Source organism: Brassica napus, chromosome C3, assembly GCF_020379485.1.
Source record: "Brassica napus cultivar Da-Ae chromosome C3, Da-Ae, whole genome shotgun sequence".
Taxonomy (NCBI): Eukaryota; Viridiplantae; Streptophyta; class Magnoliopsida; order Brassicales; family Brassicaceae; genus Brassica; species Brassica napus.
Genome location: NC_063446.1, coordinates 516,214 through 534,285, shown reverse-complemented (window position 1 = coordinate 534,285; position 18,072 = coordinate 516,214). Strand labels below are relative to the sequence as shown.

At 40.5% G+C, this 18,072-nt stretch overlaps 4 protein-coding genes across 9 annotated transcripts; 2 read left to right on the top strand and 2 right to left on the bottom strand.

Annotated features, from left to right (window-relative positions):
- Nucleotides 1–731: 731 nt before the first annotated feature.
- Nucleotides 732–1,657, bottom strand: LOC106428777. The gene has a single exon (XM_013869532.3). It carries the CDS (start codon nt 1,495–1,497, stop codon nt 958–960), a length of 540 nt encoding a protein of 179 aa, XP_013724986.3. The 5' UTR covers nt 1,498–1,657; the 3' UTR covers nt 732–957.
- A 5,621-nt stretch (nt 1,658–7,278) lies between these two features.
- LOC125583997 lies at nt 7,279–8,052 on the bottom strand. Its single transcript, XM_048751693.1, has one exon. The coding sequence runs from the start codon at nt 8,050–8,052 to the stop codon at nt 7,279–7,281; it is 774 nt and encodes a 257-aa protein (XP_048607650.1).
- Nucleotides 8,053–8,237: 185 nt separating this feature from the next.
- Nucleotides 8,238–8,539, top strand: LOC125584031. The gene has a single exon (XM_048751774.1). The coding sequence runs from the start codon at nt 8,320–8,322 to the stop codon at nt 8,509–8,511; it is 192 nt and encodes a 63-aa protein (XP_048607731.1). The 5' UTR covers nt 8,238–8,319; the 3' UTR covers nt 8,512–8,539.
- Nucleotides 8,540–8,563: 24 nt separating this feature from the next.
- On the top strand, nt 8,564–17,496 carry LOC111211085. 6 transcript variants are annotated; one of them, XM_048751772.1, is made up of 8 exons: nt 8,564–8,753; nt 8,848–9,062; nt 9,401–9,458; nt 10,831–12,160; nt 12,241–15,828; nt 15,923–16,148; nt 16,487–16,544; nt 17,205–17,496. In XM_048751772.1, the coding sequence occupies exons 4-5, from the start codon at nt 10,831–10,833 to the stop codon at nt 14,553–14,555; spliced, it is 3,645 nt and encodes a 1,214-aa protein (XP_048607729.1). In that variant the 5' UTR covers nt 8,564–8,753; nt 8,848–9,062; nt 9,401–9,458; the 3' UTR covers nt 14,556–15,828; nt 15,923–16,148; nt 16,487–16,544; nt 17,205–17,496. The 6 variants fall into 6 exon arrangements, with proteins under 6 accessions (XP_048607729.1, XP_048607730.1, XP_048607727.1 ...); XM_048751773.1 differs by having other exon boundaries at nt 8,829–9,062; XM_048751770.1 differs by having other exon boundaries at nt 8,848–9,458.
- Nucleotides 17,497–18,072: the final 576 nt, after the last annotated feature.

The window sequence follows — 18,072 nt, the reverse complement described above, 5'->3', positions numbered from 1 at the left end:
AACTGTTGTTGCAAAAGCATAGCAGAGAGTGGGAGACACGGAAATATAAATTGTAGTAACTTTCAATGACTGTATCATTATTATCTTTTTCTTGTTTTTAGAAAAGTAATTAATAAAAGAAATATCATCTCAACTTTATAATACAGTACGTAATCTAGCGTTTCTCTTTGATGTTTGTGAAATGTAAAAAATAAAAATGTACAAAACACATCATATCTAGCTGAAGACTTTTATGGCCTATCGTTTACTACCTACGGTTCAAATCGCGACCTTTGGTAGACGTGACACTTGGTATATATATATATGACCATTAAGGTTTTAAAATCTTCGAATAGAAAGTTCTGGGAAGAATTAAATGCTGGAATGACTAATCCGGTTTTTGTTTGTTGGCTAGTTTGTGGAAATCTCACAAAGACTTCTATATGTATAGTTAATATTCATTCTGTCATTTATTTGATTCAATATAGTCAAGAAAATGAATGATGTATGTTAAAAAAAAAGAAAATGAATGATGATGAACAAGATTTAGGTCACCTTCGTTCAACAATGAATCTTTTTGTGTCTTAAATTTTATGATTAGTCATTATATATTAGTTTATTGTAAATATGACTATAGTATTGCTCTCGTTGTTATTTGTTATCGATCACGTATTGCTTTGATTAATCAGTGAATGTTAGACAAAAAAATTAGTGAATTTATGTAAATATATACAGAAATAGCACTATCTCAATGGCCGAAAAATATAAAATTTTCACCCAAAACGAAAAGGATAGGATGATCAAAACTCCATAAAATATAAAAAGAAAAACAAGAAGATGAAATAAACAAAAAAAAAAAAAGATTATCGAAAAAATCTCATTCGGACCGAAACCGTAACCGATCCCTAACTGAGTTAACTGATTAACATATCTATATTACCTATTGGATTGATAATTAATTGTATATACTAATTATTACTAATCCAGAAATCCAATCTTCTCCCAAATCACGTTCCTCAATATCTTTAGATCTCTTCCCTTAGCCGTTCCACCGATCCCTTCGTGCATCGTGAACGACGACCCTCTCCGCCGTGCTAAATACTCGTGCGGCGGAATGATCCGCCTTCCTCCCGTCGCCGCCGCCGTGTCACCGCCGTTGGTGTCTTCCTCGTCCTCGTCATCTTCGTCGGTGTCGTCGTCTGGTACCACCACATGGCTCCTATACTCACTCTTCAGAATCTTCGACCAATCCGGAATGTTAACCGGAAGCGAACCGGTCTTTGGCGCTTTCCGGTTAACGGAAACAGAGGAATCTCCGACTTTCGCCGGTTTTCTCCGTAATCGAGAGATTGATATCGATCTCTTGGCCTCAAATGAACTCGGTAACCGGTGATCGCCTAAGTTATGAATATCAGATTCGTCGAACTCAAAGACATTCTCGTCGTTTTCGGACATCTCTGGTTCTGGTTGGGGATAGATGTAGTTAGGCTTGCCAAAAAAATGCTTCCTTGACGCCATTGATTATGAAAACAGAGCAGAGAGAAGAGAAGATGAGGTTTTTTCAACAGGATTTTGAAATTGGGTTTCTGTGTTTTGATCTGCTTGTCGTTGAAGACTCTCGAGTGGGGTTTTTCAATTGAAGGAGATGAGATCATTTTTATAGAGGAGATGTGGTGAAGAGATAAGCTCATTGGTTGTGTGAGTTAAGACTTATTACAAGTAAACGACAAACGGACAAAGTAGGAGATAAAACAAGAGTGTTCGTTCAGTGTGGTCAGTCTCACGTTCTTATCGTGAGCTCCTTACATTCTCACAATCTCGTCCATTTTTTTTTTTTTTCCAAATAATACTATAACCTAAGGAGATGTGATATAAATCATGATTTTAATGGAGTTATACGTTTACCTTTATCTCATTTTACAAATTACCTTCAGAGTTATTGCTATTTGATACAATCATAAATGTTTATCTTCATAATTTAATGCTGCTAGATGTATGAAATTTGTTGATCTTAAAAAATAACAATCTTGGAAAAATTATTTTAATTTAAGTGCTATATAATATTTTTTGTCAGCTAAAACTATTAATATTTTTTTTAACAAGTTATTTCAGAGCTCTTTTTTAAAATTTGATTTGTATTAAAACAAGCACCTTTTGTTTTTAATTTTAATATCAATGGTGATAAGACAATACAATATATACCTCTTGAAAAGAGGTTGTACATCTTAAAATTTATTTTTACAAACTGTTTTCATGGATTTTGAAGTTTTTAAAATTTTCTTATCTAGTGTTTTGGCCAGAGCAATGCTAAATACACATATACCCCTAGATACTTAGGGAATATCTAAATAATTAACAAAAATGCAAAACATAAGAAAGAAACAACAAGAGCTTCTAAAAAATAATAATGTTGAAATACTCTTTAGAAACCACAAACCACTTGTCACTTACCAAACCACTCAATTCTTTTCGAAACAAAAACAAATATATATATATATATATATATATATATATATATATTTTTAACAAAAACAAATTAAATTACTAAATTCTATTAAAATGTAAATTTTATTTTGCTTAGAACTCCATTTATGATATTGGAGCAATGGGGTTGCTCTAAATTACAGTACTATGCCTTAGAGCATGATTAACGCTGCACGGGTTTTTATTTGATTTTTTTTTTGTCTGATAAAAAAAAATTAAAAAACGAACCAATCGCGGGTCATCACGTGTCAGTGGAACCTGCGAACAGTGCAAGAACCAAATTAAACTCGGTTCTTATTGACGAAAGACACTGTTTTTATAAAAACTGTGAGATCCACTCTTTAAGAACCAAGTTAAGATACACCGTTAATCATCCTCTTAGTTTTTATCTTTAGCAAAGAGGATATGGTAGTATGGTACCTGCATTTTGTAAGACTTATAGTGGGATTGTCCGCAGGGGAACGTAGCCCAGGCTATGTGCACAATTATTGGATTGTCCAAAGATGAATGACACGTCTGATTATTTTCACCTCTTAATCAGTAAAATAGACACGTCGGATTATTTCACGTGGACTAATAGGGACATGACGTGTACTCATACTATTTTAATAAATAATATCATTAGCAATTGTGGGATTCATTTGTTTCCACTATGACTGATTTTCGTTTTCAATATTTATTGCTTGTCAACCATTCTCTTTGTAAAATTAAAAAATAAAAAAAAACTTTTTTTTTTTGGGAAAATTACTTTTGTCTCTCGTAATACTATAATAGAAACATTACAACCATAATTTCATTGGTATTTCTATGGAGGATAATTAACGTAACGTGGACCAATAATAGGTGAGATGTCGCTTGTCAGCAAAAACTGGCCCACTGGACCTCTTCTCGTTTTTTGAAATTACGGATGTTTCAGACGTCAATATCTTGACACGCCATCGAGGTCCCTTAATTTTTGATTCACTTGATGTTAAACTACAAGAATGGACAAAAGATGCCAGATATTAACAACTTATACGTAGTACATTGTATACTTATCATGTTATGTACTACTACTACTTATAATTTTTATAATGTGGACAAACTTAAAATGCAACATCCAACAAACTAGATAATAGTATATTATAGAAAATTTGGCAGAATATTGTGCAAAAAGGCAAAATATGTTGAACAATTATCTGTGTTGCAAAAAAAAAAGTTGAACAATTATCTGATCATAGCAAAACACTTGGGGTCGCGAATAAATCGTCTACGGCCACGCATATATAAACTTCATTGTCATTATTGTAAAAAATAAACTTACAAGACCAGTTATACATATATATGGTAGTAGAAGCAGGGGCGGACGTAGGTGAAGACGTACGGGGTCACGTGCCCCCGTCTCTTTTCTATTTTTCTTGCATAATCTATACAACTCATGCAATGCTCCTCCAAACCTACAACTAAATATGCTGAAATAAAATTATTTGTCCCCGTCTAAATGGACTCCTACATCCGCCACTGAGTAGAAGTAATATATCTGTGAAATAGTTTGATATAATTCACATCTTTATGGTTTTCTACGAATGGTGAAAATGCAAATTGGATTATCTTTGTTTAATCTATTTACATCATATGTCAAACTGTTTATAGGGAAGCATATGTTTGATGTATTCGGGTAACTAAACGTATGAAGTTTGTATTTGTAATCATATAGTATAAAATAACTGCCAAATAAAGGAGCGTATCTGTTGAACCAATTGCAATTTAAATAATAGAGTATAGTGTGGCCAATTAATTATTGGTCGATAAGACCTCTCCATAATTGGAGCTTTAGATATAGTATAAGTACCAACAAAAAGACAAATAAAAATAATGCTAGCTTTTTTTTTTTTTTGTTCAAAAAAAAAAAAAAAAAAAAATGCTAGCTAAGGACACGAATCACAGAGGCTACGAAGGAAGTATGCAGATATGGCTAGCAACAAGGGGATAGGAAAAAAAAATTGTTTTTTTCTGTTATGAATTCAGTTTAAACAACTATGTTGTACAAAACAGTTTATTTTATTTTTGAATTAATTTAACATTCATTCAAAAATAAAATAATGCTAACTAAATCAATAATTTAGTTTTTTTTTAAAACAAAAAATTAAAATTGCATTAATTATCAATCCAAAGGACATCAGAACCTTACAACCACAAGTAATTCCAGCAAAACAGCGGGCGTTAGGTTACAAAAATATATCATAGAATATATATGATATATATAATTTATGTATATATATTAATCGAGCTTCTTATTGAATTATATTTGGATGTTTATATCTAATTTATGTATAGTTTCATACGTGATTTAAAATATATCAAATAGTCCTCGGCTCAGCCGTATTATCGTAATCTACTTTGTAGTTACACATTTTCTACTTTTAGGATTTCTTTTGTTGCTTTATCGCCGAACAAATAGTTGCTGGAAAATGTCATAGATTTTTCAAATGATCTGCTTAGTGTACATGTCAGTATATGCTATTAAAAAATGGCTTCAAACCCAATTAACTGATATTTTTGTTTGGTAAAAAAAAAAAAAAAGTGTTTTCACCTCTTTGCCGTGAACCCAAACAATGTAAATAGTCTCCCCCAGCGCGAATCGAAATCGGGTGGCGGAAGTTACAGCCGCAACCCTTTTACCACCAGAGCTAATTCGTTCGGGTCAATTAACTGATACTCGTCAGGAAGAACCCATGACATGGTTGTAAAACAAAAGACATGGTTGATTTTTAGTTTATATAAACATTTAATTCAGTATTGAATTCCTCTTTTGTTTGATCGAATCATGGTATCGTTTTGTGAGTTATAAAATGATATAAATATTAGAATTAGCAACTACAACTAAGATTAACCTAGCTTGGATCAGCCTCCGCAGACACAAACATATACTACCAAATTGTAGAAAGAAGACCGGGTGATTGTGGTCGAGTGGTAAGGAGACGGGACTCAGACGCCGACACGTTTCAGGTTCGAACCACCTGCTCTGCGAAACTAAGTCACAATTATTCTGGTTACCTAACACGGATATGAGCCTATGCTTTAGAGCCCATTTGAATATCCGGAGAGAGGGTCTATCTGTGGGCTACACCTCTCTTTAGAGATTAGTCTGAGTTTTTCTATGGGCATCCCAGGTTAATAAAAAAAAAAACTTATAGAAAGAAGTTCAGTCTCCATTGTGTTTCAAAAAAAAAAAAATTAAGTCTCGATTTTTTTTTTATAGAAACTGAGCCATGCGAATAGTGTTGGTTAAATATAGACAATGAAAACTAAGCACCAACATCGACCAATTGTTTTGCATTATTTACCTAGTGACATCTAATCCTTAGTATCGACTGATGCCGAAAGAACTTGTGTGAGAATATTTTTTCCAATATTTATGCACGAGATGTGATAAGTTCACTTTTTAGGTGGAAGGTTTGATCATTTGATGCCATCTGTATATTAATCTTATATGTAGAACATATAGAACATCGAATTGTCTAGTGACAACACGGTCACCTACTTATTCAAATTTTATAATATAGTGTTATGCAATATATACAATAATATTATGTATATTTACATAGGTAACATATAAAATCAAGAAAAAATATTCTCCCATGTCAAGAATAGAAAAACAAGAGAAAAGAAACGCAAGAAGATAGCAATCTTTCAATTATCCTTATCTTATCCTATCTTTTCAGGTCATTGACTAATTTTTCAGTTAATCTAAGTATTAAAAAAATGCATTTTATATTGGGGAAATTAAAGAAAGGGGGACTCTAGAGCCTCTATATATAATATTTGATTAACTTTGCATGTGTCATGTTTTCGAAGGATCGACCTAAGCCCAACATAAAAGATAGTTTACAGATCTCTAAAATTGTATAGTTTATTTCTATTTTTTTTGTTTATTTCTATATTTGAGAGTAAAAATTTGACTTATTTTGTTTTACCTCTTTCTTATAAAGGGTTTTCATCTTATTTTGTTTTACATCGTTACAAAGCAATAAAAATACCGAGACGTACTACACATGCATAATAATTTGATTAAAATATAAAGGTTATAGAAATTAAAACGAATCTATAATCTGAAAATAAAAAGAAATTATACAATTCATATATATGACTTCGCTTACATCATCTGAGGAATCATTCAATTAGCCAGAATTAGCCACTTTGCATAGAGTGATTACAATGGTTCTCTTCACTCTGGGCTTCATTTAATTCTCCGATATCTAAGCATTTTGTCTTATGGGTTTCTTACAATGTTATAAGAACTGTATCGTCAACCCATAAGAATGAGTCCATGATACTCTTATGTGGGCCTAAATAATCGTCTACACTACTTAAAACGTTTAAGCATACGTCTTGACTGAGCGATATGTACTACAAAAGCGATATGCAACGCACAAAAAAATATCTTAAACATTTGATAGAAACGTGTAGGAACATAAAGATACACCCGTGTTGCTCATGCAGGTAAAGAAATTAGAGGTTCCAGAATATTCGTATGGTTCCATCGTTTTTTGTAATTATAGCAAACAAGACCAAGACGTCAGCAACCAACTTGGTTCATTATGGATCGTCCACTTGTCCACCTTTCAAATCAACCAATAATTCTCTCTTCCTCTATATATATATATATATATATATATATATTTTTTTTTTTAATTCAATCTCCTCCCGTAAAGAGACATCGTTTCCGAATACAAAAAATTGAAAAAAAACTACAATGATTGGTTACGGCAAATAAAATGTAAAAAACACTTGTGCAGCATGAAAGAAGGCTTTGAGAATTATCTTAGCAGTATCTTAGACATCGAAGTGGTGAAACCACTCATGTAAATAGGTCTTTGAAGAGGATGTAGACTTTGAAGAGGAAGTAGACTGTTGCAAGCTGTGCCCAGGTGGAGAACGGCCTAGACCAACCAGCTTAGCTTTGAGGATCACTTTAACCTCTTTGACCAGAAGCAAAGAGTGGCGACTAGAAGAAGTATACAATCTTAAATTTTTCTCTTTCCATAACGCATACACAATAGCTTGGACAAGCAGATTGCATATGGTTCTAACTTTGAGATTTGTAGATGATGAAGGAAGCCACTGAAAGATAGCCTCAAAATCCGCAGGCAGATTGAAATTAGAGTGTCTGAAAAAATGATTCCAAACATCTTGAGAATAAGGGCAACCAAGAAACAGGTGATCACGGTTCTCATCTGAGGAGTCACAAAGAAGACATGTCGGTGATGTCTCAGGACTCCATTGGCAAAGCCTATCCCTTGTCGGGAGCCTGTTCAGAATTGCAACCCATGCTAGAAAGGAATGCTTGGGAATTCGAACCTTGAACCAGATGGTCTTGTGCCACAAGACAGGTGGTGGAGCAGGAACCAAAGTCTCCCAGGTGCGTGAAGCTTTAAACTGACCAGGCTCAGAGTCAGGATTGTTTTTCCAAAGAAATAAATCCGGGATTAAAGGTGATAGCACCGGAGGCTTAGCCGGCAAACAAGCCTTGATGAGCTGAATGATCCGATGGCGACCTCTAGGCAGAGCCCAAGAATCACCAGAAATCGCTTCTGTAACCTTAGCCATGCTTCTGATCCCCAAAACTCGAGGTCCATTTGCTCCATATATATCAATTAAAGGTCGTAGGCCTGTCCAATTATCATGCCAGAAGAGAGCATCGTTACCAGACTGAATTCGACAACCGACGCCAAATCCAAGAGTCTGAATTGTCGAAATCAGCTGTCCAAAAGTCTCTTCCTCTGTTTATGTCCTCGAACAATAACACTACTTCCCCAACCCAAAACGTAATATCTTTTTGAAATATTTCTACAGTTCCAAACCTATCGCTCAAATATGTGTTTCTTTGAAAACCGCTGCGATAGAGATTCTATGGTGGTGAAGATGAATATGGCATGGTGGATGGAGTCGCCTCCTCCGCAGATAATTTTTCCGGAGAAACCATCTACTTGTCCGATTCTTGAAACGATTATAGAAGAAAGAGAGACAGAAGAAGACGATCAAGAACATGATAAAGAAGACGTTTAATGATCATTTGATCTTCCTTCTTGGGGGTTTAGATAGATTTTTGCTGATGTAATTGTAATGACCCCAACCCCAAACTATCCCCAAAGGCCACATTTGGTTTCTTTAAAAAGAGAGAGAGAGAGAGAGAGAGAGAGAGAGAGAGAGAGAGAGAGAGAGAGAGAAAGCTCACCAGGAGTCCTCGCCGGAGCCACCGCACGCCAGGACGTCGTCAAGCTCGTCATCACCATCAACCGCAGCTCGAGGTAACCGGAAACCGCCATGTGTTTGAGTTATGTTTCGGTCGTTTTAGTAAATCGGTCATAACTTTCTAACCGAAGTGAATCTCGTGCATCCAAGGCCATCATCGTGTTCCTCTCGTCAAGACGAAGCCGTAGACACCAACCGCGTCACGATCGGAGCCCGGACGAAGCCGTACGCGCCTCCGGAAGTTTCACCTCCGCGCGCGCGTGAGTTCCACGCGCCGCCGCCGGACCACCGTCCTCCGCCGCAGCGCCGCCGCCGGACCACCGTTCTCCGCCGCAGCTCCGCCGCAGCTCCCGGCCAACTTACCGGTAAGCCGCCGCCGTAGCTCCGCCGTCGCCGCCGATGACCGACACCGGTGACTCGCCGGCGACTCGCCAACTCGGCCGAGTCGACCCGGTGAGTCAACTCGGTTGACTCGGTTAACCGGTGGTTTGACCGGTTTAAATCGATTTCGATTCGGTTAGGTTTAACCGGTCGGTTAAAATCAATTGGTAATAGGTTAGGGAAAACCGGATTAATTAATTAATTAATCAATTAATTAATTAATTAAATAATTGATCTTTGACCAGCGGGTTGACTTTTCCGTAAATACCCGTTTTAAACCGTTCGAAAGGCGTTCTGACTCGAAATTTCGATCTGATTTCAGATTTGGAGTCCATTTGAGCAGCTGGAGTTCATATATACCACTTCTCTTCATTGCTAAGGTGAGGGCTACTCCGTTAAATCCCGAGCTAGTTTAGTACTACCGTTATGGAAAGTTTAGTTTCGAAACATGATCCGTCTCTGTGAATCGAGTCTGTTTGAGAGTCTTGCTTGTTTATTATTATTATTGATTGTTAAACCGGAAATAGGATAATAGAGGATTCAACGGTTGATTGAAATGATTGATGTTAAGAATTGTTATATATATGTATATATATATACGAGTCCATGTTTTGGAGATTTGCGGGGTGCAGAGACGTTTGCACTGGCTGCCTATGTTTGAGGAGTTTTGCTGGGTGCAGAGACGTTTGCACTGGCTGCCATGTTTGTGGAGATTTGCGGGGGTACAGAGACGTTTGTACTTACGACGCCTTAGAGATTTGCGGGGTGCAGTGTGGACTACTGTGCTAGCGACGCCTGTAAAGTATATATATCCTTATGAGGAAATGTGATATGCTATTATCGCATTGGTTGTATCATGTCTAGTCCACTAGACATATGTGATTGTTCTGTGTGGTGTAATAGGCACCGTGATTGTCTCATACTAGAGCTATGCCTACATAGTTGTAGTGCTATGAACTGAGTCAGTGGTTTGCGGTTTAGCATCCCATACCTCACTGGGCGATTCCCCTGTCGCTCACCCCTCCTTCTTTCCCCCTTTCAGGTGAGACCGACGAGCAGAAGTGATTATACCGGACCGGTGCTTTTGGGCTTTTACTACTATTGGGCTTTTGGGCTTCTATCGTTTTATCGCTTTTATCGTTATCGGGCCTCCAGGCCTTTGGACTTTTATCGCCTACGTTATTCCTATTTCAGACTTTTGGTTTATATCGTATTTTATATTTCGGATGTTATCGATGTTGGGCTTTTAGGCCTTTTGTTACCGTATCGACTATTATATTATATGTTGTATTATTATTTTATTTTCGCTTTTATCAATTTATTTTATTTTGAAAGTGGCGGGTGTCACATTTTGGTATCAGAGCTATTTACTTATCGTAACATTTTATTATGTAAATCGGGGTGTCACATTTTGGTATCAGAACTATTTACTTATCGTAACATTTTATTATGTAAATCGGGGTGTCACATTTTGGTATCAGAGCTATTTACTTATCGTAACATTTTATTATGTAAATCGGGGTGTCACATTTTGGTATCAGAGCGGGTTCCGTCCCGGCTCCGACCCGGGATGGCGATTTTGGAAACCTTGGTTTATTCGGTTTAAACGATTTTAGACGATTTCAAAATATTTTCGGGGATTTGGGAACTTTGAAAATAAAAATAAATAGCACCTTTCCGTTCGGTATCACTCCTTCTTAAATGTTGGTAACCACAGATCGGCATAAGTTAACTTTTTCGCTTTTCCTTCAGATGGCGCCCAGGAAGAGAGTTGTTCGTACTCAGACTCCCAGAGTTGCTAGAGAGGCTGAGGATGAGCATGTCCAGCCCGCAGTTCCGCAGCAGGCGGCTCCGCCTATTGATCAGGATGCTTTGAGACAGATGGTTCAGGATGCGGCTAGGCAGGCTGCACAGGAGACAGTCCAGCAAGCTGCCCAGGAGGCTGCCCGAATAGCTGCTCAGGAGGTTGCCAGACAGATGGCTGCAGTACAGCAGGGTCCGCAGATTCGCATGCAGCAGGCTCCACCAGTTCAGGTTCAGCATTATCATCAGGTTCCACATCAGCCGGCTCCAGTCCAGCAGTACCCTCAGGTTCCTGTTCAGCCGGTTCCAGGAGTTTTTCAGGTTCCACCACCGCCACCTGCATTCCCAGTTCAGGTGCCCGAGGTTGATGAGACATTTATCAGGGTGTTGGGACAGATGAAGTATGTGAGTTTGGAGCATTTCACTGGAACGACGGAACCTACAGTTGCACACGATTGGAAGCACAATTTGGATAAGTGTTTGAAGACCATCTCGTGCCCACCAAGGCTCAAGCTAAACATCGCTGAGTTGTATTTGCGCGGAGATGCATCAATCTGGTGGGATGGAGTGAGATTGATGCACCGTGGCGAGCTGACATATGATGATTTTCTTTACGCGTTCAACAAGAAGTATTTTCCGAGGGAAGCTTTGCATGAGAAGAAGAATGATTTCGAGCATTTGAGGCAGGGTGCAAAGTCTGTCAGGGAGTATGAGCGGGAGTTTAACCAGCTCCGCAGATTTGTGGGTAACAACATAGATGAAGAGGATCTGATCAGGAGGTTCTTAGATGGGATGCGAGTAGAGCTTCGTGGTAGGTGCAGTGTGGTTACCTACACCAGTTTGGAGGATCTGGTAGAGAAGGCGGCTGTGCAGGAGAAATGTATGGGTGAGGAGCAGAAGTTCTCCAAAGCAGTTCAGCCTAAGGCAGGAGGGGCTTCGGGGTCGCAGAAGAGGCCTTGGGAGCAGACTGGAGCACCCCGTTGTGGGCGTTGTCGTCGCCACCATTTTGGGGAATGTTTCCAGTGCTATAATTGCGATCAGTTTGGGCATCTTGCGAAGAACTGTAGGAAGCCACCACGAACTCAGGTTGCAACACCAGCAGCAGCAGTAGCACCAGCAGTGGCAGCGAGGAACTGTTACGGCTGCAACCAGCCGGGTCACATCTACAGAGATTGTCCGAGGAGAGGCAATGCAGCGCTTCCACCACCACCGAAGCGTCCAGCCATCGCTCCACGGGTCTTTACAGTTGGAGATCCCCAAGGAGTTGAACCGATAGCGGGTATGTGACTTTTTCATACTTGTTGTGTTTGAGCATTTTGGTTTGTGGTTGTCATGTGTAGTTAGCAAAATCTCGTGTAGGATCGGTTTCGGTTGGAGGAAAGTCAGCTCACACTTTATTCGACACGGGAGCCTCTAATAGTTTTGTGAGTCCGCGCTTAGTCCAGTCTTGGTCTTTTCGGGGAGTCTTTGAACCGAAGGCTAAGCAGATCCAGACTGTCGGCACGGAGAAGTTGGGTGCACTTGGCATTTATCACGATGTACCAGTTCTACTTGGAGGAGTCGAGTTGCTCGGAGATTTGACGGAGATAGAGATGAGCTCCTACGATGTTATACTTGGGATGGATTGGCTGTCGCGACATCGAGTAATCTTGGATTGTCCGAAGGCAAGAGTTAATATCCCTAGAGAAGAAGGAAAGATCATTTTCGAGGGAATTCAGACACACCGGGAAATTCCTATCGTATCCATGTTGCGTGCAGAAGAATTATTGGAAAGTGGAGCAGAGGGATTTTTGGCAACAATTTCGATGGCTAAGGAGGACGGTCAGCAGAAGCTGCATGATATATCAGTGGTCGCCGAGTACGAGGATGTTTTTGAGCCTTTAAAAGGGCCACCACCAGCTAGAGCGGACGTTCTTACAATAGAAGTAGAGCCAGGAGCAGCACCAATTTCACGAGCTCCATACCGTCTCGCACCAACTGAGATGGCAGAGTTAAAGAAACAATTGGAGGAGCTATCTGATAAGGGGTTTATCAGGCCAAGCACGTCACCGTGGGGAGCACCAGTGTTGTTTGTGAAGAAGAAAGATGGGAGTTTCAGACTTTGTATAGATTACAGAGGTTTGAACAAAGTGACCATCAAGAATAAGTACCCGCTCCCGCGTATCGACGAGTTGTTGGACCAGTTGCAGGGAGCTTCATGGTTCTCTAAGATTGACTTGGCATCGGGATACCACCAGATTGCAATAGCTGAGGGAGATGTGCGGAAGACGGCATTCCGTACCCGTTATGGACATTACGAGTTTGTGGTGATGCCATTTGGGTTGACAAACGCACCAGCCACGTTCATGAAGCTTATGAATGATGTATTTCGTGAGCACTTGGATAAGTGTGTGATCGTTTTCATAGATGACATCTTGGTTTACTCTCGGAGTAGAGGAGAGCATGCTGAACATTTGCGGATTGTGTTGGGTAAGCTTCGGGAACATCAGTTATTTGCCAAGCTGAGCAAGTGTAGCTTTTGGCAGAAGAAGATTGGATTTTTGGGTCACGTGGTTTCAGAAGCGGGAGTTGCCGTAGATCAGGAGAAGATTAGCGCCATTTCAGAGTGGCCGACACCTAAGAATGTGACGGAGATCCGCAGTTTTCTCGGTTTGGCAGGATACTACAGAAAGTATGTCAACAATTTTGCTAGCATTGCAAAGCCAATGACACGACTAACAGGAAAAGACACCGAGTTTGATTGGACAGAGGAATGTTCGGGGAGTTTCACTGAGTTGAAGCGACAACTGACCCATGCGCCAGTTTTGGTACTCCCGAGGCCAGGGATACCATATGATGTTTACACAGATGCGTCAGGCACCGGATTGGGATGTGTACTGATGCAGGAAGGTCAGGTCATTGCCTATGCATCACGACAGTTGAGGCCTCACGAGGCCAATTATCCTACTCATGATTTGGAGTTGGCAGCAGTTGTATTTGCATTAAAAATCTGGAGGTCATACTTGTATGGAGAGAAGGTGAAGATTTTCACGGACCACCAGAGTCTGAAGTACATATTTACGCAAACGGACTTGAATTTGAGGCAGCGTAGATGGATGGAGTTGTTAGCAGACTACAATTTGGAGATCACATATCACCCGGGAAAAGCCAATCATGTGGCGGATGCCTTGAGTAGGCGCAGAAGCGATATATCGGGAACCAAAGAGGTCCAGGAGCTTACTGGGACACTTGCTAGTCTAAGATTATGTGCAGTTACTGTAGAGGGAGAGGCAGTTGGCCTCGAGGCTGTGGAGCAAGCAGATTTGTTATGGAAAGTGCGTAAGGCTCAGGATGCAGATAAGGCTTTGTGTAAGCAGATCGAGATTGAGAGTATTGGATATCATACAGCTTCGAGTGGGATGTTCATGTATCGGAACCGGGTTTGTGTGCCTAATGATGAGTTGTTAAAAAAGGAAATCTTGCAGCAGGCACACCACTCGCGTTTCTCTATTCATCCAGGAAACACCAAGATGTACAAGGATCTCAAGCGTTATTATCATTGGCCTGGCATAAAGAGGGATGTTGCTTCATTTATATGCAGTGTCAGACGTGTCAGATGGTCAAGGCCGAGCATCAGGTGCCTAGCGGGTTATTGCAGAACCTGCCATTGCCAGAGTGGAAATGGGACATGGTAACTATGGATTTTGTGACGGGGTTGCCAACCACCTTAGGAGGAAAGAATGCCATCTGGGTAATCGTGGATAGACTTACCAAGTCAGCCCATTTTCTAGCTATTAAGAAGACGGACAGAGCTGATCAGTTAGCACAGAGTTACATCAACGAGATTGTGAGATTGCATGGAGTTCCTGTCAGCATTGTATCAGATCGAGATACAAAGTTTACGTCTGACTTTTGGAGAGCCTTCCAGAAGGCGCTTGGGACGAAAGTGCATATGAGTACGGCGTATCACCCGCAGACAGACGGTCAGTCAGAGAGGACGATTCAGACTTTGGAGGATATGCTTAGAGCTTGTGTTTTGGATTGGGAAGGGAGTTGGGCAAAGTACCTACCCCTAGCGGAGTTTGCCTACAATAATAGCTATCACTCGAGCATTAAGATGGCGCCATATGAGGCCCTTTATGGTAGGCCTTGTCGCACACCGCTTTGTTGGACCGAAGTGGGGGAGCGACGTGAGATAGAACCTGCAATGGTTCAAGAGACAGTTGAGCAGGTTGAGATGCTTAAGATACGGCTTAGGGAAGCCCATGACCGTCAGAAGAGTTATGCAGATAAGCGGCGTAAAGATTTGGAGTTCCAGGTTGGCGACCTGGTATACCTGAAAATGAGGACATTTCAGGGAGGATCTAAGACTCGGAAGCTGAAGAAGCTTAAACCGAGATATATGGGACCATATCCCATTTTGGAGCGAATTGGAGCAGTTGCTTACCGATTGGATTTATCCGAAGAGTTATCAGATTTCCATGACGTGTTTCATGTTTCAGTTTTGAGGAAAGTCGTGAGAGAACCAGAGCTCATTTTGCAGCAGCCGCCCAGTGACCTTGGTAGGAATTTGCGTGCGCCGTGTCAGCCAGTAGAGCTATTGGATCGCCAAGTGAGAGCAGATGATGGTATGATGACTATGTTGGTCAAAGTTCGTTGGGAGAGAGATGGTATTCAGGAGGAGACTTGGGAGTCCGAGCCCCAGATGAGGATTGATTATCCGGAGCTTTTCCGGGACATTGGGCATGTCAGCTTATAAATTGAATTCGGGGACGAATTCCTTGTAAGTGGGGGAGAATTGTAATGACCCCAACCCCAAACTATCCCCAAAGGTCACATTTGGTTTCTTTAAAAAGAGAGAGAGAGAGAGAGAGAGAGAGAGAGAGAAAGCTCACCAGGAGTCCTCGCCGGAGCCACCGCACGCCAGGACGTCGTCAAGCTCGTCATCACCATCAACCGCAGCTCGAGGTAACCGGAAACCGCCATGTGTTTGAGTTATGTTTCGGTCGTTTTAGTAAATCGGTCATAACTTTCTAACCGAAGTGAATCTCGTGCATCCAAGGCCATCATCGTGTTCCTCTCGTCAAGACGAAGCCGTAGACACCAACCGCGTCACGATCGGAGCCCGGACGAAGCCGTACGCGCCTCCGGAAGTTTCACCTCCGCGCGCGCGTGAGTTCCACGCGCCGCCGCCGGACCACCGTCCTCCGCCGCAGCGCCGCCGCCGGACCACCGTTCTCCGCCGCAGCTCCGCCGCAGCTCCGCCGTCGCCGCCGGCCAACTTACCGGTAAGCCGCCGCCGTAGCTCCGCCGTCGCCGCCGATGACCGACACCGGTGACTCGCCGGCGACTCGCCAACTCGGCCGAGTCGACCCGGTGAGTCAACTCGGTTGACTCGGTTAACCGGTGGTTTGACCGGTTTAAATCGATTTCGATTCGGTTAGGTTAAACCGGTCGGTTAAAATCAATTGGTAATCGGTTAGGGAAAACCGGATTAATTAATTAATTAATCAATTAATTAATTAATTAAATAATTGATCTTTGACCAGCGGGTTGACTTTTCCGTAAATACCCGTTTTAAACCGTTCGAAAGGCGTTCTGACTCGAAATTTCGATCTGATTTCAGATTTGGAGTCCATTTGAGCAGCTGGAGTTCATATATACCACTTCTCTTCATTGCTAAGGTGAGGGCTACTCCGTTAAATCCCGAGCTAGTTTAGTACTACCGTTATGGAAAGTTTAGTTTCGAAACATGATCCGTCTCTGTGAATCGAGTCTGTTTGAGAGTCTTGCTTGTTTATTATTATTATTGATTGTTAAACCGGAAATAGGATAATAGAGGATTCAACGGTTGATTGAAATGATTGATGTTAAGAATTGTTATATATATGTATATATATATACGAGTCCATGTTTTGGAGATTTGCGGGGTGCAGAGACGTTTGCACTGGCTGCCTATGTTTGAGGAGTTTTGCGGGGTGCAGAGACGTTTGCACTGGCTGCCATGTTTGTGGAGATTTGCGGGGGTACAGAGACGTTTGTACTTACGACGCCTTAGAGATTTGCGGGGTGCAGCGTGGACTACTGTGCTAGCGACGCCTGTAAAGTATATATATCCTTATGAGGAAATGTGATATGCTATTATCGCATTGGTTGTATCATGTCTAGTCCACTAGACATGTGATTGTTCTGTGTGGTGTAATAGGCACCGTGATTGTCTCATACTAGAGCTATGCCTACATAGTTGTAGTGCTATGAACTGAGTCAGTGGTTTGCGGTTTAGCATCCCATACCTCACTGGGCGATTCCCCTGTCGCTCACCCCTCCTTCTTTCCCCCTTTCAGGTGAGACCGACGAGCAGAAGTGATTATACCGGACCGGTGCTTTTGGGCTTTTACTACTATTGGGCTTTTGGGCTTCTATCGTTTTATCGCTTTTATCGTTATCGGGCCTCCAGGCCTTTGGACTTTTATCGCCTACGTTATTCCTATTTCAGACTTTTGGTTTATATCGTATTTTATATTTCGGATGTTATCGATGTTGGGCTTTTAGGCCTTTTGTTACCGTATCGACTATTATATTATATGTTGTATTATTATTTTATTTTCGCTTTTATCAATTTATTTTATTTTGAAAGTGGCGGGTGTCACATTTTGGTATCAGAGCTATTTACTTATCGTAACATTTTATTATGTAAATCGGGGTGTCACATTTTGGTATCAGAACTATTTACTTATCGTAACATTTTATTATGTAAATCGGGGTGTCACATTTTGGTATCAGAGCTATTTACTTATCGTAACATTTTATTATGTAAATCGGGGTGTCACAGTAATTTTCTATAAATGTTTAAGACGAGTTTTGTATATGAATTTATAATCATATCTCGTGATAATTGTGCGTCGATGATCACATCCTAATACCAAACATACGATATATTCAATTTCGAGCTGACTTATTCCAATATAATCTCTATGAATTTTCTAACCGAGCCGATTTGGTACTAGGAATCCGGTCTAATATTCAATTTTCATACAAACAAATTAAGTAAAAAGAAGTCTATCCATCAAACTATACAAGAATTTTCATAACAACCGGACCAAAAACCAACAATAATTTTTTGACATATCAAACCAAACTTAAACCGAAAATTAGAGTCACAAACCCGTAGATTGGTTTGGTGAGATGATTTGTCAACCACAAGAATATAAT